This window comes from Lingula anatina, chromosome 7 (assembly GCF_051362555.1).
Source record: "Lingula anatina isolate TDL-2025a chromosome 7, LinAna3.0, whole genome shotgun sequence".
Lineage (NCBI taxonomy): Eukaryota > Metazoa > Brachiopoda > Lingulata > Lingulida > Lingulidae > Lingula > Lingula anatina.
Window position 1 is genome coordinate 4,514,693 of NC_141773.1, and position 22,946 is coordinate 4,537,638.

General features: G+C 35.8%; 1 protein-coding gene across 1 annotated transcript; it reads left to right on the forward strand.

The window, feature by feature from the left end:
* The first annotated feature begins 8,662 nt into the window (after positions 1–8,662).
* Positions 8,663–11,192, forward strand: LOC106175966 (tyrosine kinase receptor Cad96Ca-like). The gene is made up of 6 exons (XM_087018076.1): positions 8,663–8,769; positions 8,914–9,095; positions 9,318–9,440; positions 9,841–9,952; positions 10,398–10,497; positions 10,995–11,192. The coding sequence occupies exons 1-6, from the start codon at positions 8,712–8,714 to the stop codon at positions 11,173–11,175; spliced, it is 756 nt and encodes a 251-aa protein (XP_086874202.1). The 5' UTR covers positions 8,663–8,711; the 3' UTR covers positions 11,176–11,192.
* Positions 11,193–22,946: the final 11,754 nt, after the last annotated feature.

The following is a 22,946-nucleotide window of genomic DNA, read 5'->3' on the forward strand; positions in this document are numbered from 1 at the left end:
AAGCACGCCATTTAAGAATTTCATATATATCATATGAGCAAACCTCGGACACTTTGTGAACAGCATATATGCAGAATATAATCACAGGAAGATTCTTTAATATGCTCATTTTCGTATCTGTCAGAAGACTGATGTCTGTTGATTTAGTATTCTTGTGCAATTAAAAAAAATAGTCACAGTAATAGAATCAATCTCTAGAAAACAATGATTAAACAAATCAGATTTTTTATGTCGTATATTCGTATGAAGACGATGCATTCTACAACATACATTGTTTATAGATTGAAATTGTCGATGCAAACATTTCATAGAAATGTTTTGACGTATTTTGGTGAATTTTGGTATGCCTTTTTCTTTAACACACACACACACACGCGCGCACGCACGACTTGTGGGGATCCACCCTAAGACTATCCCGGGACCCCACATTACATTGAATGGCCCTTAATAATGTAGCCCTAGGGGTTTGTGCTCAATGGGCGCACATCTTTGGAAAACGCTATCTGTAATACTGCTACAGAGATTCCCAGGTTCCATGTCTTATATTCTGCACACGGAAAAGAATTAATCGACTCCATGTTGTAATTTCAACATAATTTATTTTGCTAAACTAAAAGTTACATGGTACAAGCATGACCTCTCTCCACTTCTCTCTTTCCATCTCCCCTCTTATTCTCTTCCTGCACCTATTCTTCTTTCCCTTTAGATTTAAGTTCACAGGTTTTTATGCTAAACTTTATCAATTAAATTGTCAATCACAGAACTTAAAAACTGATTGGTTACTTCAGACACAAGTCCACCCCCTCATGGTGGGCACTCCCAATAACTCCATGTAATCAAGCTCTAACAGATAAGTGGCTTCGAATCAAAGGACATTAAAATTTGAACTGCACCACAGCAAATATGGCAGCGATGAAAACAGTGGAGGTAGTTGTGGTGACCTGTTCACTCTAACATTCTGGCTTATCACTGAAATGACCAAATATATCAGCGATGTTTTTAAGTCAAGTAGTGTTTCTTAAGTCACTTCACTTAATCGTTGAAGTAGTCAGTCATTTAATGGGGGAGTAACAAATAAATATTCCGTACTGGCAAGTGACGAGACTGTTATTGGTGATGTCTAAATGATGAATAAAAGATCTAAATAATGGTATAAATGACTTTACAAATAACAATTTAAAAGCGTTAAATAAACTAATTAACTTAACCTCAGAGGTAAAATAAAAATATAAAGATACGAGCATTAACATCTACCCCATCTTCAATAACTGCCCATGTCAACGTCAGAGGTTCATCTGCGAGGCTACCCTACATGTCAAAGTCCGCAAGCTTTTACATATCAAAGCGGAAGAGACTTTAAGCCTACGTGTACGATATGATTAAATTTTAATAGCCAGAAAACTTTCACGCAATATCACCTGCGATGGATTTTAGTAAGTAACTGTTTTTAAGTTTATTATCATGGCACCTATTAAAGTATGATCAGCTATATAGTTTAGCATCTTTAGACCTAGAGTTATCCTGGGCCCGGTTTCATCAAGGCTGGATAGCGCTATCCTATGGATAAAAATGGCCGCTCTCCTCTGGATAGAGCTATCCAGAGGATAGTGCGTTTCATCAACAGTGGATAGCGTTATCCAGGGGATAAGTCAGCTTATCCAGAGGGTAAAGTTGTCCGCTCGAAATAGGTGGGATAAATCTGCTATCATGCTGTTCAATCATCAAAAATGGCTAACCTGCTTGGTTTGGCAGTAAATCCTGTGAGATTTCACAGGCGGATAATAATTAGAAAGAGAATTTTAAAAGATGTGTGTTTGCTTTTAATGCTTTGAGTGATGCTGAAACAGTAAATTACATAACAGACTTGATCAAAGTTGACAGCGCGCCTGCTACTAATAGAACCCATGCAATCTCCATGAGAGACCAATTATCTTTTATTTTACTAAAACATACCTTTTAAATCGACGAAAAAACTCTACACTGCTATTGAAATAATCTGCCAAACTTGCCAAGTCAGCCATTTTGTTAGAAAGTATGTCACGACCTTGCCCTTCAACCTTGCCCTTCAAATTGTAAACATTGCATGAGGCACAACTAATGCAATGTGATGTGTTTTTGACACTGACACTAAAATATGCTGTATATATTAGTCCCATTATTTTAATTAATGTACCATCTTGAAATATACTTAGAATATTGTTAATCATGGGTAATTTATTTTCCAAATATGGTTTAGATCACTTTTTTTGTCAGCAACTATCATGGCTTTTATAATGTTTATAGCAACCAACTGCATTATGGGAATGTCTTTTTCTAAATATGGTATTGGATAAATTTTTATCCACTGGATTACTATCATGCTGTTTATCCAGCCTTTGTGAAACACAAATTTATACAGAGGATAACTATACAGAGGATAAGAAATCTATACCTTGGATAGTGTTATCCATAGGATAGCCTATCCAGCCTTGATGAAACCGGGCCCTGATGTTTATAATGTGTTATGAAGAGAAATGGTATTTTGGATACAAGGTTTTTCATGTGTTAAGATTCACAGCGCTGATTTGAAGGACAATGGCTGTGGAAACAGACTTTCATTGAAATTAACTAAAGATCTTTACCATTTGTATTTATCATTTTCAGTTACATCTTTGAGTAACATTTTTTCTCTGCTCTTATTCATACATCTGACTGCGTGTCATCTAGACGGTGAGCTATCTCGAAACTAACGTCATGCTAAACAGATAACATTCATTAAATATTTTATCTCAACATTTAAATAGTAAACGCTAAATTGGTTCAACATTTTATTGAAATACTTTTAAATGATAGGCCTAATACTTTGTATGTTCCAACTTGTTTCTAATTGGTTACTTTGTACAAATGTTACAATGCTGCTGCAAAGAATAATTTCAATAAAGTTTGATTTTGAACGATACATGTGTGGGTATTTCAGTCAATAGTCAGCTTGCCACAGTTAGTAAAGAGAATACCTTTGTGGCCAACACACCGCTAGTCATGCAGCTAACTGCTGGGGATCCATTCTCATTGTGGTGCAACTTCAGCACATCGAGAGATTTGTCAGCCTTGAGTTTTAGTATTAAATGGCTCAAGGATGGTAATCCATGGTGCACGGTTGTATTAGCAAAAAAGAATGGGACGACAGAGGAGTGTGTTAAAAGAGGCATAACTCCAAACAACGTGTACAATCCTAGTGGTACACAGAACTTTCAACTCAATATTCCAAAGGTTAACATATCTGACAGTGGAAACTACACGTGTGCCATGAATATTCTGGCCGATGCCAAGGACATCACCTTGTCTACAATGACTATTGTTTTGGTCAAGGCAGGTAGGCACCTTGTTTTACAATAGTGATAATAGTTTACAATAGTGACATAAAAACCTTCCGGAGCAAATGACTGAAGGAAACTGGGGCTTGATTCACAACATATCTTACGTTTGACTTTGGGATAAAGGTTTAGCCTAACAAGGTTTGATTGACTAAGTTATGCCTCACAGAGAATCTTAAAGGCCGCTTACTTCGGTGTTTTTTTAAGTAGGCCGCTAGGAGAAATTGCCAAAATACTGACTTTATGCTACAGACTTGACATTTAATATGGAATATTTCAGTTTCGAAGGTATGCCTAGGTAAAAATTCGTTCTTTTTTCAAAAAAACTCCTATCTCATATAAGATTTGTGAATGGAGAAGTGTGTAGTCAGGTGTGTCGCTACCAATTAACTGACTTCCATTCTGTTGCGCTACTACATTATGTAATATGCGGTGATATAATTGGGTAGTGTTCCTTTGGGCTGGTCAATGCTTGGCTTAGGCAAATCTTGGTTCTGTCAAAAAAGTATCCGTATGTCGGCAACTATTGCAGAGAAGAATTTGAAATTTTGCATGCAAGCGGTCAGTTTTGCAGTGCGTAAAATGAGCTAAGAAGTGCTTTACAAATTCGTTAATTTGTGGCAGAATGGCGCGAGAAAGACAGACATTACCAGACAGATTATAGCTCCAAACGGAACGGTCCGCACAGTTTTATAGAGTAATGCCCAGACTGATGTACCTACACAGATGTCACACCCAATGCATCGAAATCATACCTCCAGGGTAAAGGACGCACTGTCCTTCAGGTTATGCTGCTGCAACTAAACAAAAGCCACCCAGTCCGTTCAGAACGAGGGGTAAATTGCCACCAGAATGCGTTTTTCAAGGCCCTTAACGAACACCAAACTAGGTTTAAGCAGGCTAGAATACCAGACGACCTCCGAGGTACCCACTGTAAACAGCAAAACATCGTCGCCTGTTTCTGTAATGAATTGGGGGCCATGACCGTTTCTGTGTAGAACACTGAAACCACGTGGCTTTCTTTATTGAGGTCAGATTTCACCTGTACCGCCCAACTAGTCAAAACAGAGTTTACAGACATCTCGAAGAGGCCTACGACGAAGCATGTGCCGCGTCTAAAGTGATACGGGTCATTGACAGCGTCAGTATTTGGATTGGATACCACATTGGTGCCAAAACACCAATGGTAGTCATTGATGAAAACCTGAACCAGATCAAATAAATGAATAATCTGGGAACCACTTGACCATCATTTGATAGGGGGCACCTAAGGAACAATTTTAGGTTGCAGGGTGAAATTGCCGGTTTACACAGAGCACTTTAATAGCAGATATCTTACAGAACCAAGGGAATTAGCAGCTACCCTGGTCTTCAAAATCGCCACATTTGAACCGCATAGACAATATGTGGGTAAGCCATTACTCGCCGAATTAACTCCTACATGCCCTACATCAAAATTGGACCATATTGGACAATTTTGGACCGATGTCTGGAATAATATTCCAGATTGAACTCTAAAAACCTATCCCAAGGAATGCCTTGCCGCTTGAGAGCGCTGGTAACAGACAGAAGAGGCCAGGCGTAACAGCGACCGTTACTATGACTAGGCACTGACATGAGGGTCCTTTGTGTAGCGTATAACTCTTTTAATATAGAGATCCAAAATATCTATTTTAATTGATGTCGTATGACATAGAATAGGCAATGCATTTCTGTTTGCTTCACTGTCGAATTCAACCAATGAGCTGATGTCACCATGACATCAAAGAGATAATTTAAAGTTATTAAAACACGATTTTAATCCTTATTTTCATTTATCAGTCAAAATAGGAAAAAACTGATGAAAAATGACTTGGAAAAAATATTCCATGTTAAATGTCAAGCCTGTACTTGTGAAACAGACACTACACCTAATTTGATATGGGGCACATTTTCCCCGTTTTGAATACTCTCAATTTTATAACACCGTAACATATACCCATAATTCTAAAATCTTTATACATTCCAATCATAATATTCAAACTTCTGTCATAAAAACCAAGAAGATCACCAAAAAACGCATATTATGTCTGTGAAATAGTTCCTTATATACATTTTGATCTTTTTTATGCCTCTTGTGGGTTTTAAAGGTCACGTAGTGCACACCATTAAGTTTTTACCAAGCGACAAGACTTAAAACATATAAAGACAGTATAGGGGTCGTCCAGAATGAGTTAGGTCGCAATAGCTACCGTATAACTCCATGGGGCTCTCGTTGAATGCAATAAGATAAACAGATTCACACGCCCCCTGCTGTTGAGTAAAATACAGCAAAGCTGGTGACTATACGAGTATGCTAGAAACTACAGGATGCGTGTCAGCCTGTTAATCCGATTGCATTCAGCGAAAGTCCCCTTAGAGTTAGTGGGCAGTAGGTTGATACATTTATTGTGAACCATTCTAATTTCCTCAGAGGCCATTAAAGAGCTTCTACACTTAAGTTGCCTCTCGTTTCAACTCTTAGTTGTATGTCATTTGATAGGCCTACACTATTATTTCAATTTTACATCTTTAAATTTAATGACTTCACATATATATTTTCTGAACTCTATATTATAATATAACTGTATTTTATTACATGACATAGTCAATTGTTGTATTTTTCACATCGACAATTTTAATGGTTTTATGTTTTACGTTTAAGAACTTCAACCGTAATTAATTTCAGGTGTGTATTCTTTAAAAAAGGAATTTTAATATGGCATTAACTTTATCTGTCACAAATGATAAAATCAGCTGATGGACTGTTGATGCAGTACCAGTTGTTTGAAAAGCTTTAAGAAAAAACACTTGATTTAAAACAACCGCTCATATATTTGGTCATTTCAGTGATAAGCCAGACTGTTACACAGAGTGATCAGGTCACCCCGACCACCTCCACTGTTGTCATCGTTGACGTATTTTCCGGGACGCCATTTTCATTGTGGTGCAACTTCAATACATCAAGAGATTTGTCAGCAGTGAGTTTTAGTGTTAAATGGCTCAAGAATGGTAATCCATGGTGCACGATTGTATTAGCAAAAGTGAATAAGACAACAGAGGAGTGTGTTAAAAGAGGCATAACTCCAAACAACGTGTACAATCCTAGTGGTACACAGAACTTTCAACTCAATATTCCAAAGGTTAACATATCTGACAGTGGAAACTACACGTGTACCATGAATATCCTAGGCGATGCCAAGGACATCACCTTGTCTACAGTGACTATTGTCTTAGTAAGGGATACAAAGGAAGGTATGCGTATTAAATGCTCTGAATATAGCGAGTTTTGTGAAAGTTTCTTATTTATTAATATTTATATTACTGTTTTTTGCTTCACAAATATTTTTATACTTTTTTACAATTATTAAAAAATTTGTCACATCTCTTTCGGCATAATGTCACTGTAATTTCAATTCTAAAATTATTTTCAATGGAATTGCCATGTGTAAAATATGTTGGCCTCCTTTCAGATATCTCTACTGAGGCTACACTAATTGGATCATCTGGTACGTAGAAATAGTTTTTTTAGTTCATATTTCATATTTTTACGCACATGTCAAGAGCATGATTACCCTGGCGTATGTTCTCATTTAACCTTTATTGCATTGATTTCTAAGATTTTCATGTCAAATTTAATCACATTCGGACAAAATAAAGAAGGATTGTGCAACGAGTACAATAAATTGTATGTCGATTTAATTTAAGCTTAATGTTCTTTACTTAACACTCTCCAATAATGTATGAATAATGTGAAATGTGGTTAATAATGTATGGTCAACCTTTTTTATCAGCGATGACTCATTCTATCGAAAGAGAACCGAACATTATGGGTAAGTTTAATATATTCAAACTGAAATGAAATGAAGCGTAAACATCGAATTTATTCATGCGTAATAAGTATTTGTATCACTTAAACACGAGTGGCAGTGTTATTAATGGAATCATGTTACTTTCAGTAAACATTTATTATTTCAACTATATATGCTTTAACTATTCTTTGTATTATTTGTACTTTCATCAGACGATTCTTCTGTTATTGGAGGAGCTGTTGCAGGAATTCTTTTTGTAATCATAATTCCTTTCCTCGTGGCAGTTATCGTGTACAAGGTTTGTCACCAACTTACTTATTTCTACATTTTTAAATCTAGAGGTATTTCTGATAAACTGGTGTGATAATATGTTGAGCATCTGTATTTTGATTTATGATTCATGTATGTCAGTATACGCGTATTTCAACAGTAGAACATCCGTAGCTTTCTTGAAGTAAAAAAGGAATATATTATATGATATTAGATGTCAATTCGTTCATTTCAGAAAAAACGCAATGCACAAGTTTTCTCTGGCTTTGGCTGTTTTAGGTTTACTGCAGATGTAAAAATGTCCGAAAATGAGGAAAATGTTCAAGTGTATGAGTTACCGTTATCACTGACCGACGACAAGGTAGCACCACTTCCTAACTTTTATTTTAAGAATTTTTTTTTTATTTGGAATATAAAGACGTGTTAGGGACAACTCCCACAGATATTTGGATCTATCTCCCTGGGGAGTCTTACTGAATTGCTGTCAACTTGACCGGCTTAAACGTCTGTCACGCCTGGTAAAGATGGATCGATCTATGTATGGGAACCCAGTCTTAGGATCATGCTATTTCGTAACGACATAAATCTTTAATTTCAACGTCTGTATGTAGCAGTGGTGATAAGGTTTATTTTAATTAAAATTCATTTGTTTGTGTTTTTCATAGCAAAATGTATATTGTGAAATAGTGCAGAATGAACTGGTAAAAGATCTGAACGACATTCGTTTCGTACGTCCTATCGGTCAGGGGCATTTCGGGCAGGTATGGAGGGCAGAAGATAAAATGAACAATGCTGCAATAAACAACTTTGCAGTAAAACTCTTGAAAGGTAAAATAATTTTCAGCGGGACACTTTAATACGTTAACGTTCTTTCTCGTGTTATTGATTCACATGGCATTGATTAAGATCAGGTTTATACATGTGAAGATCAATGTAAAATGTTGTTTTTCGAGATCAAACACAATCCCATAATGGCGCTGATGGTCTTACTGACCGAAATACAAAATTGATATTCCGTGTTTTAAATAAATGACAAAAAAGAATTTGACATCGAACAGTACATGAGAAAAGCATCCAATATCGCAAACCCGTTTGAATTTATTGTTGCGCGCCAGTTGACCCACTTGCAATACTTTTACTACATGAAATGTGTAATTCTACTTGTATTGAAAAAATAATTTTATATAATAATTAAAAATATGTTTTAGATAATGCCACTGAAGCAGACAGAAAAGACTTTTTACAAGAGATTGAGACAATGGCTTCATTGCCAGTGCATCCGAATGTCGTGAGACTGTTAGGGTATTCTAAAGAAGGTACATTTAACTTAACTACTTTACTTAATTTTCAACGTGGAATGAAGATTCAGAATCTATGCGATACAATAACTTTTGTTCAGTTTTGGACGGAGATTTTAGCCATTCTGGTAGTGTTTCATTCTGCTTTTATGCTTATTCTAGAGCCCGTATTTATATCCCTTGAGTACCTTAGTAATGGGAATCTGAAGTCATTTCTGCGCAATAGCCGCAGTGACAACGCATACGGAAACCTGCATGGAGGGAGTAAGAGCTTAACGTCGCGCGACCTTCTTTCCTTTGCGCAGCAAGTAGCCGAAGGCATGTCACACATATCGAAACATGGGGTATGTAAATGACATAAATACTTATTGCCAATAGTGCCTTCTGATTAAAACCATTCCATGACAATCTTGTCTTCTGTTGACGCGTTTTTTTTGCGACTTGCATTGTGGAAAGGCATTAGAAATAACATAGATATAAAACACCGTTCCCGTTGACTACGTGTTCACTAATGCAGCTTTTGTTAAATACGAATGTTGCTAAAATATATCCATGTTCCTATACAGTTCCTGCACCGTGATCTAGCAGCTCGCAATGTCCTCGTCAGTGAGTCCCTTGTTTGCAAAGTGGCAGATTTTGGTCTCGCGAGAGATGTGATTGAGAGTCGAGAATACCTGAGTAAATTGCAGGTGCGTGAAATGTTAATAAATTATCTTAAAACACCTCCGCAATTCACAGTGTAACGTACATCACATGCAGCCATCCAATTTTTGTCTCCAGTTTATTTATCTTTTTTTATTTCAAAAATGTGCTGTAGTGGTTCAGTCGTGGTAAATTATAGCTGACGCAAGGGCGCCTTTATAAATATTTAAACTCTAACTCATGAGGCTTTGTGCAATAGCTTAAACGTTAAGTTGCGTTAAGAATTATATTTTTGGTTTTTATCGCCAGCTATAATTGTTGTTACTAGGGTGATCTTTTAGACTGTATAAAACAATCTATTTAAAAATCCGGTGATACCCAGTGCATTCATGGTAGGTTAAGAATGTGGATATAATACTGCATGCGTACAATTATCATATACCCCAGGGCCCCCTACCGGTGAGATGGATGGCCCCAGAGTCTCTGTCAGACAGTGTGTACACCACAAAGAGTGACGTGTGGGCCTATGGTATACTGCTCTGGGAGATTGTAACACTAGGTAAGTTATATACCACAAAGAGTGACGTGTGGGCCTATGGTATACTGCTCTGGGAGATTGTAACACTGGGTAAATTATATACCACAAAGAGTGACGTGTGGGCCTATGGTATACTGCTCCGGGAGATTGTAACACTAGGTAAGTTATATACCACAAAGAGTGACGTGTGGGCCTTTTGTATACTGCTCTGGGAGATTGTCACTTTAGGTAAGTTTTACATCCTGCTCTGATGACTGTGTGAACTTTACATTGTCTTTACATTATCATTGTCTTGTGCTCTGTTTGCTCTCGTGCTCTGAATTTAGTTTCTTCATCGATATCAGGACTCCATAATAAAACATAAGCACGTGCAGCATAAAACATGTCAACAAAGGCTTATGGCCGTTGCAATATGTTCATATAGTGATAGTCGAATCTGTTACAAATGGAATACTTCCCCTTTTAGGAGCGACTCCCTACCCTACCATGGTGACTGCAAGAGAATTACTGGAAGAAATTGAACAAGGTTACAGAATGAAACAACCTAAACACTGTACTCCAGAACTGTAAGTTAAAACGTTGTTTCTATTAGCATGTCACGCTGAACTGACGTTTCAATAGCTAGCTAATTGTCTCCTTTGTAAGTCTCCTCAATGAAACTAAATTCAACTGTGAATAACAATTTATTTTCATTTAAAATACGTGTTCAATGCATTTTACGTGTGCCAATATTAGTAGCCATGATATTATGAAATTGTCGCCTCTGTATTTATGCAAATAGTTTGCGCAGCCCATGCAAACCTGCAGTCAATACTAATACTAATGATATTCGGGAAAATGACGAGTATACTTATCTTATTCGCAATATCAGTGTATTATTTTCTTTTGTGAATGATTGTGTGGATTTTGCTCTTTTGACTGAAATGACTGCCACCGGGATATTAGAAGGACTCTACCGCCAATAGTCAAGGCTATGTATACTGTTATTTTTATAATGTGTGAAACATGAAATTTGGGGCTTTTTTTTATCTATCTACAATACAGTATATTATTCACATGTTAGATACCAGCTTATGACGTGGTGTTGGGAACAAGATCCCGGACGTCGTCCGTCATTTGAGGACTTGGTTGCCCACCTGGAGAAATTACTGAGAGAAGGGATGGCCACCCACGTGGATCTGAACCAGTTCTCAGAGAACGCCTATGGCAACGTTGAGAATAAGATAAAGGGAGAGAAACTGTGAAGTAGATTTAGTTGCTGTTTTTTCATATGAACCTGTATGTAGATTAAATATGCAGAGTTTGATAATTGTCCTTTTGTATTAAGTTATGTTTACTAAATGAAACCCCACTGTCGCTGCACATTGATCAGATGCTACATGTAAAAGGCTTCGTGAATCTAATGCAGAATTGTTCAGGCGTAAATTTCTTCAAAATCACAAACAACTGTACACAGAATATGCGGATACAAATTAAAATGCTCGTTCTTTGACGCTGACTTATTAGAAATTGTGTGGAGAGAAGAACAATGTCTGGTTTCACATTGTGTTCACTATTTATATATCAACCAAATGATACGTTTCATATCTGTTTATAACCACACTCTCAAGAATATATATAACAATTAATTTACATAGTTTAAAATTTGGAAGCCATATCAGTGACTTCAGTGATCTGAATAAAATGGCCAGGATACAATTCTCACTCAAATATTTACTTTGAACACAGAAGAATTAGGAATTTGTTTTATATACGATTGCTATTTCTAAGCTAGATTGGTAGGATGCAATTGTTGATTATTTAGTTCAGGCAAGTATGCTTAAACTAGGTCCATGATATAAGTATTTATTATATGTATAATTCTGATTCATTTCTTGCTATCAACCGGCCATTTTCGTAAAAATCCCAGTAAATAGTATCATTATTAGTGTGGTAAAATAAGCATACGTTGCATGGCTTTTGACGTACAAAAACATAATTTTGAGTAAGCATTGTACATATCTATTAATGAAATTATTTGGAAAATAAAAAAAAATCAAAACAACATTCTTTGAATTATTATTATTATTATTATTATTATTATTATTATTATTAAAGCACGTATCGATTTGAGAAATGTAAATATAAATGAAATATAAAACGATTATCTATATACAATAGGCCCTTAAGCACTTTCCAAATCAACTTTACTAAACTAAAAAAGATAATTGTCTTGTTCATAATTTAGCTACCAGTGAAAAATCTATACAGAGTAAATATTCATCTTATCATATTGGACCTTAATTTTCAGCAAGGGGTCATTAGGTACATCTTTGATCGGACTAGTCTGTATTACTATATAAGGAGTAAAATTCCAATATAATTCAACATCTCAACCAAACTACGTGTTTGTCATACAATCCCTGTTACCCCAAGTGACCTAGCTTAGATGATCTTGTGACCTTAATGTGATAGATAAAGTACGGAGCACCTGTTATCTACGCGTTGCTAGGTTGGTTGCCATGGTTCACATCTTGTTGAAGTCGGTGAATACAGCAATATTTAATATATGCAGATAAACATATGCTAGCAGTGCGTTACCTCAGCTTGGGTCTAATGTTAAGCGTCAGTTTTAATTTATCTGTAATCACAGATGATTCCCAGTATGTATTGCTACATTAGTATATCAGCAGACGGGTACTGAAATCTGGAAAATTTGAGTTTTCCAACATCTTGTCTACTGTTTTCATTATAATGCTAAATAATAATTGTGAAAACAAAAATAAATAACAAAATGAAAAATACAGGGAATTGATGAAAATTGTGTAAAACCGGCGGTGAATTCTAATAAGAAGTATTGAGTTTTTTTGTTTATTTTAGTATTGAGTGTTTTTACTTAGTTTATATGCAATCCCTCTGTCTAAAGAACATCAGGAATGTAATCATTTTTATCTACATTGCCTACTTTTGTGTCTATGCAAAATGTATTAGGTCACCATCTCCAAAAGTGAATATGATAGGAACCAGTGTAAACAACAAGTAACATTTTTTTACATAGGTGAAATATGACCAACATAAAAAACTCGTAATATCTCGTAAAAAGTAGAAATCATATATCGCTTTTCTAGGAAGCCATCACAGCTGCGTACTCTACTCGTTCGTCGCTCGGGTTTACGGTTAATGTTTTTGACTTAGCTGATCCTGTTCCCGTCGAGCTGACCGACTTGGGGTTATCATGTAGTGCCAAATCAGCATAGTGGAGGTTCTCTACATTCTTGTCGAGGGGCTGGAATGACCAAATTCTTATATAGTCTCTAGAGCACCAAGAGTTGTTAAATGTGAAAAAAATAAAAGTAGTCTCAGCAAAGGGTTCTTCTATATAAATAATAATAATAAAAAAAACAGACTCGACGTCCGTCTTCCATAACAATGTGACCAAATTTTTGTTAAAATACATATGCATTAGCTTAATTATTATCTCATGAAAGTATCGGTAAAATCCACACTACTTACGTTGCTCTTCCTCCAGTCATCTACATTCTCTGCGCTCTCTTCAATAGGCTGAAATGAGACCTATACCTTCAAGTGGTTTATAGCAGTTACATTAAAGGGTAATTTTATCAAAAACCACAGACCTACAGGTATGTTTCATGTCTGTCTTCCTAAAATGTTACTGAATATCTGTTAAAAATATGCATGTCGACTGTTAATCCAAGTCCTCATTTTTTATCATAAGAGCCACACTACTTAAGTTGCTCTTCGTCTTCTCATTGGTATTCTCTGCATTGCTGTCGAAAGACTTAAGATCGGCGGTGTTCATTTAATTTTTAATATGCCCTGTACATAAATAGGAATAACTAGTACATGTGTTGCATTTCAAGTTATGGCAGTGTTAAAGACATCGAATAACACTAAACATTAGCACGTATATGTTATTAGTTGATTTCTGTTCCTTGCGACTGCTGGTGCCGCTGCAACAAGACGGCCTTGTTCACAAGAAGCCTTTGATTTTATCAACATCATATCAAAACAGTTAAGAGTCCTACTCACATAACTCTTTCTGTACGTGGCCTTTATCTGGTCGATATCTGAACAATAGGATATGAAAAAATCAATTATTGGCGGAAAAAATCATTCAAACTTTGTTCTACATAAGTTTAAACAAGCTTTAATTTTAGTTTACACTTCAATCTGTCACGTAGACTGTTCAGCACAGAGAGTAAGTTACTAACCCGATGTGGAATTCCCTTTGCTATTCTTTTTCAGACAAGTGACCGCGACGATGATGATGGTAATCAACAGCACCCCTCCCCCGCATCCGGCGCCGACGGCGATAATAGTCTCTTTGGATAATCCAGTACTTGCCGGGTCCTTTGAACTACTGGATTTACTGGCTGTAATGAAAAAAATCTTCGTCAAGCAGCTGAGAGTATCGGACCGAATGGTTTCATCATTAAGTGATCACAATCCACACTGTAGAAAAATACGCCCCTACGATACAACCAGTTTGATAGTAACAACACGTCAGTGTTTTTGGCTTCTTTAAAAGCAGAACAATAGGTAAGTTTTCTCATAACTCAAAACATATAACAGTTGGCATAATCAACACGCTGTAAACTTTTTTTTTTTGGGGGGGGGGGGTGCTTTGCTATTTATTCAGATTTTTCGTCTGTAGACAAATCATCGCTTGACCCATCCCTGTGCTCACTTGGATTGGATGTTTTATACCATTTCTTATCAAATCATGTAGTTATAAATGGCTGGACAGTCAATTAGACTGCCTTATCTTTCTGTACATTTAGATACTTCATTAGAACTTTTATTGCTTTTACAGGAAATTTTACAGGATATGTAGGCATAGAACATATCTTTCAGGACAGTTTAAGTGCGTACAGTACATCTTTAATCTTTCATATGCCTTTTTCGTAGTGACTTATTAAATAACATGTGGACTACAGTATAAATTTGTATCTGATAGTCTTGTAAACGAGAAATTGCGAATTGACATTGACTTACGAGGTACAATACTAGAAACTGGAAACGTCGTCCTTTCTGAAAATAAAAGATACTGTTCGTTAGTTGATATTTCATGGCACGTTAAATAACACATTTTTTTCATTTGAAAAACTTGGTATGGAAATAAGATATAGACCATACATATGTAGAAGGCGGTAATGATTATAGCATAAAAGTAACAAAAACCTGTTATCCGAAAGATCTATGACGATGCTTACACCACCTACAGATATCCCTGTTATCTACTTTTTTAACGCTATTTATTGTGCTCTTCATCTCACGTTGTCGCACCTAGTTTGACATGATTAATGAAGATGTCAGATGACTTGTGAATATAGATGAAACGTTGGAAGGAAAAATCAATGGGCACACACGATTTTATAGCACACTCGTCCCATGTCCCTCATTTCTAATGTTGATTTTACTTTTCGACCATACATATAATGCAATGTTTTCTAGATTATTTTTGAATATTGGTTTTATTTCATCAGGACTTTGCAACATTCCAGCATTTAGAGCTTCTCGAAAGAGCTCGGCTGGGCTTTTGATGTCTTTTTGAACTCAACATTCCCCTGATATGTTTCATATATAGACAATTTGCTAAAATCAGTTAAAACAATTGCTTTATTACACAAAAGTTTATTTATTCACTTTCCAAGACTATAGTCTTTAGTCAAAGGACACGTAACGCCTAACATAATGAATTATTGACTATAATATGTACATTAAAACGTATGGGGACTGTACTATATGTCACTTGCAGAGGTAAAACTATGAGAAAGGACACCTTTATGAGTGTAACAGAATGGTTTTGTTTCTGATTTATTTTGAGGTTCGTGCTGTTAATAAAGGTATTGCTATCTGCAATTTATTCTCAATTTAAATCACCATGCAGTATATACTGAATATTATAAGAGAAAAATCAATACTACCGTCTAGGGGTGCAGAGCATATAATTACCATTTATTGCACTGACTTTAATACTCGTACTTGTAATATAGGCCTGTGTCGTTGTAAATGACGTTGTTAAAGATCGTAGATCTGTAATGATAATAAAATGCTCTTTTACAAAAAAAAAAAAAAAAAAAAAAAAAAAAAAATGCGTTTGCATTCCGTGTCGCTAACTTAGACAGAATGATTAAAGCTGGGACATTTTACATATGTATATTTCTTTGAAAACGATACATATAAAATTCTTTGAAAAAGGTGGTAGTACCTTTACTTTGCTTGAAAAATGTTTGTATGATATATGGAATAAAGCACGCCATTAAAATTTTCATATGATACGACGAGCGTATTTCGGACACTTTGCAAACAGCATTTATGCAGATTATCACCACACGAAGGTTCATCAATATGCTCACTTTCTTTTCTGTGAGAATACAGGTACTGATGTCTCTTTATTTTGTATTTTTTGTACATTTTGTACATTTTAATTGTTGTAAGACAATTTTTAAACAAATTTGATATTTTATGTGTTATAATTCGCATCAAGACAAATCATTCTTCAACATACCTGGATTATTTCTAAATTGAAATTGTTAATCCAATCTTCACATAGCAATGTTTTGCCTTAGTTTGATAATTTTTGATATGTATTTTTCTTCAACACACACACACACACACGCACGACTGTACATACCTGTAACTACAACGATAGTCATTGTTGGTAAGGTGATGTCCTCGTGATCACCTAGAATATTCATGGCACATGTGTAGTTTCCACTGTCAGATATGTTCGCCAATGGAATATTAAGTTGAAAGTTCTCTGTACCACTAGGGTTGTACACATTGTTTGGAGTTATGCTTCTATTAACACACTCCTCTGTCGTCGTATTCACTTTTGCTAATACGACCGTGCACCATGGATTATCATTCTTGAGCCATTTAACGCTAAAACTCAAGGCTGACAAATCTCTTGATGTGCTGAAGTTGCACCACAATGAAAATGGACTCCCAGCGTTCGGGGTAACCTGTTCACTCTGTGCTACAGTCTGGCTTATCACTGAAATGACCAAATATATGAGCGGTAGTTTTAACTCAGGTGTTGTTTCTCAAGTCACTACACACAATTGTTGAAGTAGTCAGTGCTTTAATTGGGGAGACTTTTCCGGTTTGGCAAGGGATGGGACTGTTCCTGAATACCTAAATACTGGTGTAAATGACTTAAGAAATAACTATTCAAAAGCGTTAAATAAAGTCCCTTCAAAGCTAATAAACTTACCCTCAGAGGTAACATAAAAGTACAAAGATACGAGCATTAACATCCACTCCATCTTTTTTAACTACCCATATCAACGTCAGAGGTTCATCTGCGAGGCTATCCTACATGTCAAAGTCCGCAGGTATTTGCATATCAAAGCGGAAGAGACCCTTTGCCTACATGTATGATATGTTTAAATTTTAATAGCCAGAAAACTTTTACGCAATATCACCTGCGATGGAATTTAGTGAGTAACTGTTTTTAAGTTCATGACACCTGCAAAAGTATGGTCAGCTAAATAGTTTGGCATCTTTAGAACTAATGTTATCCTCATGTTTATAATGTGTTATGAATAGAAATGGTATTTTGGATAAAAGGTTTTTTATGTGTTAAGATTCACAGCGCTGATTTTAAGGACAATGGCTGTGGAAACAGACTTTCATTGAAATTAACTAAAGATCTTTACCATTTGTATTTTCAGTAACCACTTTGAAGATACACTCTTGTCATCACGGTTTTTCTCTGCTGTTATTAATACATCTGATTGCTTGTCATCTAGGCGGTGAGATATCTTGAAACTAACGCCATGCTAAACAGATAACATTCGTTAAATAATTTATCTCAACGTTTTTTAAGAATAGTAAAAGCTAAATCGGTTCAAAATTTTTATTAAAATATTGAAATACTTCTAAATTATAGGCTTAGTACTTTATATGTTTCTAATTGGTTACTTTGTACAAATGTTACCTTACTGCTGTAAAGGATATTTTCACTATTGTTTGATTTTGAACGATAAATGTGTGGGTATTTCAGTCAATTGTCAGCTTGCTACATTCAGTAAAGAGGATATCTTTGTGGCCAACACACCGCTAGTCATTCAGCTTACTGCTGGGAATCCATTTTCATTGTGGTGCAACTTCAGTACATCGAGAGATTTGTCAGCCGTGATTTTTAGTATTAAATGGATCAAGGATGGTATTCCATGGTGCACGGCTGTGTCAGCTAAAGTGAATGCGACGTCAGAGGAGTGTGTTAGAAGAGGAATAACTCCAAGCAACGTGTACAATCCTAGTGGTACAGAGAACTTTCAACTCAATATTCCAATGGCGAACATATCTGACAGTGGGAACTACACGTGTGCCATGAACATTCTAGGCGATCACAAGGACATCACCTTACCAACAATGATTATTGTTTTAGTCAAGGCAGGTAGGCGCCTAGCTAGCCATAGTGACATATTAACCTTTCGGAGCAAATGACTGAAGGCATCTGGGGCCTGATTCACAACATACCATACGTTTGACTTTGGGATAAATGCTTAGCCTTTCGAGATTTGATTAGTAAGTTGTGCTTCACAGAGAATCCTAAAGGCCGCTTACTTCGGTGTTTGTTTTTTTAAGTAGGCCGCTAGGGCAGATTGCCAAAATACTGATTTTATGCTAATGTGAAACAGATGCTACACATAATTTGATATGGGGCACATTTTTCCCTCTTTTGAATTCTCCCAGTTTTATAATACCGTAACATATACCCATAATTCTAAAACCCTTATACATTCCAATCATAATATTCAAACTTCTGTCATAAAAACCAAGGAGATCACCAAAAACGCATATCATGTCTGTGAATTAGTTCCTTATATACATTTTGATCTTTTTCATGCCTGTTGTGGGTTTTTAAGGTCACGTAGCGCACGCCATTAAGTTTTTACCAAGCGACAAGACTTTTAACATATAAAGACAGTAAGGGGGCGTCCACTATGAGTTAGGTCGCAATAGGTGACTTCATGGGGCTCTCGTTGAATGCAATAAGATAAACAGATTCACACGCCCCCTTCTGTTGAGTAAAATACAACAAAGCTGGTGATTATACGAGTGTGCTGGAAACTACAGGAGGAGTGTCAGCCTGTTAATCCGATTACATTCAGCGAGAATCATCTAATGGTTAGTGGGCAATAGGTTGAAACATTTATTTTGAACCATTCTCATGTTGAACGGCTCCTCAGAGGCTGTTAAAGAGATTTTACCCTCAAGTTGCCTCTCGTTTCAACTCTCAACTGTATGTCATTTGATACATTGATTATTTCAATTTTACATATTTAAATTTAATGACTTCACATATATATTTTCTGAACTCTGTATTATAATTAAATTGTATTTTAATATATTACATAGTCAATAGTTGTATTTTTCACATCAAAAATGTTAATGGTTTCGTGTTCTGTGTTTCAGAACTCCGACCGTTATTAATTTCAGGTGTGTTTTCTTTAAAAAAAGGAATTTTATTAAGGCATTATATAACTTAACCTGTCACAAATGATAAAATCAGCTGATAGACTGTTGATGCAATATCAGTTGTTTGAAAAGCTTTAAGAAAAAACACTTGATTTAAAACCATCGCTCATATATTTGGTCATTTCAGTGATAAGCCAGACTGTTACACAGGTCACCCCGACCACCTCAACTGCTATGATCGTAGACATATTTGCCGGGACGCCGTTTTCATTGTGGTGCAACTTCAGCACATCAAGAGATTTGTCAGCCTTGAGTTTTAGCGTTAAATGGCGCAAGAATGGTAATCCATGGTGCACGGCTGTATCAGCCAAAGTGAATAAGACGAGAGAGGAGTGTGTTAAAAGAGGCATAACTCTAGACAATGTGTACAATCCTAGTGGTACACAAAACTTTCAACTCAATATTCCAATGGCGAACATATCTGACAGTGGAAACTACACGTGTGCCATGAATATCCTAGGCGATGCCAAGGACATCACCTTGTCTACAGTGACTATTGTCTTAGTAAGGGATACAAAGGAAGGTATGCGTATTAAATGCTCTGAATATAGCGAGTTTTGTGATAGTTACTTATTCATTACATATTTATATTACTAATTTTTCTTCACAAATAGTTTCATACTTTTTTACAATCATTAAAAACCTTCTCACATCTCTTTCGGTATAATGCCACTGCATTTTAATTCCTAACTTATTTTCAATGGAATTGCAATATGAAAAACATGTTGACCTCCTTTCAGATACCTCTACTGAGGCTACACTGATTGGATCATCTGGTACGTAGAAATAGTTTTTTACACTAGTTCATATTTAGAATGAGCTATTATACGCACAAGTCAATCGCATGATTACCCTGGCGTATTGTATTTTGTCTTTCAAACTTTTTTGCGTTGATCCCTAAGATTTCCATGTGAAATTTAATCACATTCGGACAAAATAAAAAAGGATTGTGCAACGATTCCAATAAATTGTATGTCGATTTAATTTAAGCTTAATGTTCTTTCTTAACACTCTCCAATAATGTATGAATAATGTGAAATTTGGTTAATAATGTATGGTCAACCTTTTTTTAAATCAGTGATGGCTCTTTCTAGCAAAAGAGCACCGAACAATATGGGTAAGTTAAATATATGCAAACTGAAATGAAATGATACGTAAAAATCGAAGTTGTTTACACGCAATATGTTTTTTTATCACTAACACACGATTGGCAGTGTTATCAATGAAATCATGTTTCTTCCAGTAAACATTTATTGTTCCAACTATATTCTTTCATTATCCTTGGTATTATGTGTACTTTCATCAGACGATTCTTCTGTCATTGGAGGAGCTGTTGGAGGAGTCCTTTCTATACTCATTGTTGCTTTCTTCGTGACAGTTATCGTGTACAAGGTTTGTCATCAACTTGGGATATCATCATTATAACTCTACAAAGTGACGTAATAGGATAAACCATGATGTTATTTCACATGATTTTGTAATTTTAATGTATAATTACTACAGTTTTAAATCTAAAGGTTTTTCTGATATTCAGGTGTGGTAATATGTTGAGTATTTGTATTTTGATATGTGATACTTGTGTGTCAATATACACGTATTTCAACAGTAGAACATCCATAGTTTTCTTGAGGTTCTATATTTAATATTAATTTGTTCATTTCAGAAAAAACGCAACGCAAAAGTTTTCTCTGTCTTCGCTTGTTTTAGAAGGTTAACTGCAGATGTAAAAATGTCAAAAAATGAGGAAAACGTTCACGTGTATGAGTTACCGTTATCACCAACGGACGACAAGGTAGCACCTCTCGCTACCTTTTATTTTAGTAGTTTTGTTTGAATTTGGAATATATAGACGTGTTAGGATCATATTATTTCGTAACGACATAAATCTTTTATTCCAACATTTGAGTATAGCTGAGCTGATAAGGTTTATTAATTCATTGGTTTGTGTTTTTCATAGCAAAACGTCTATTGTGAAATAGTGGGGAATGAATTGGTAAAATATCTGAACGACATTCGTCTCGTACGCCCTATCGGTCAGGGACATTTTGGGCAGGTATGGAGAGCAGAAGATAAAAGAAACCACGCTGGAATAAGTAACTTTGCAGTAAAACTCTTGAAAGGTAAAATCATTTTCGGGCGTGACGAATTTACACGTAAGCCTTTTTTGTCTTGTTTTTACTTTCGATTTGTTGCTGATATGAGAAGAAAAATCATTTTACACAAAATAAAGCAATGCTTTAGTGATTGATTCACATGGTATTGATTAAATATGCTAGGTATATATAATAGCGTTTTAAAAGCGATGAAAACATTGTATTCGAGCCTAAACACAGTCTCACCATGGCGCTGGTGGACAAAAAACTCAAACAGACTGAAATGGAAAAATTTATCTTTTGTATTTTAGACACATTGCTTTGAATAATTGACAGAAAAAAATAATTAGACAGTAAGCAGTTCATGCAAAAAAGTATCCAATAACGCAAACCTGTTTCAGTGGTTAATTTTGCGCCAGGTGACCGCCCCTTTTTAATATCTTTATGAAATGTATATGCGATATTCTACTAGTATTGAAAAATTTAATTAATATGATTTATTAATGCGTGTTTTAGATAATGCCACCGATGCAGACAGAAAAGACTTTATACAAGAGATTGAGACAATGGCTTCATTGCCAGTGCATCCGAATGTCGTGAGACTGTTAGGGTATTCTAAAGAAGGTAACTTAATAACTTTACTAAATTTTCAAAGTGGAATGAAGATTTAGAATCTATGGGATACAATAACTTAATTCTGTTCGGTTTTGGACGGAGATTTAAGCCATTCTGGTAGCATTTCATTCTGCTTTTATGCTTATTCTAGAGCCCGTATTTATATCCCTTGAGTACCTTAGTAATGGGAATCTGAAGTCATTTCTGCGCAATAGCCGCAGTGAAAATGCATACGGAAACCTGCATGGAGGGAGCAAAAGCTTAACGTCCAGCGACCTTCTTTCCTTTGCGCAGCAAGTAGCCAAGGGAATGTCACACATATCGAAACATGGGGTATGCAAATGACGTAAATGCTTACTGTTAATAGTGCCTTTTGATTAAAACAATTCCATGACAATCGTGTCTTCTGTTGAAACGTTATTTTGCGACTTGCATTGTGGAAAGGCATTGGAAATAACATACACCGTTCCCGTTGACTACGTGTTCACTTATGCAGCTTTTGATAAAATATAAATATTGTTAAAATATATCCATGTTCCTATTCAGTTCCTTCACCGTGATCTAGCAGCCCGCAATGTCCTCGTCAGTGAGTCCCTTGTGTGCAAAGTGGCAGATTTTGGTCTCGCGAGAGATGTGATTGAGAGTCGAGAGTACATGAGTAAATTGCAGGTGCGTGAAATGTTAATAAATTATCTTAAAACACCTCCGCAATTCACAATGTAACGTTCTTAACATGCAGCCATCCAATTTGTGTCACCTTTTTATTCATCTTTTTGTTTCATTTCCCAAATGTGCTGCAGTGCTTCAGTCGTGTT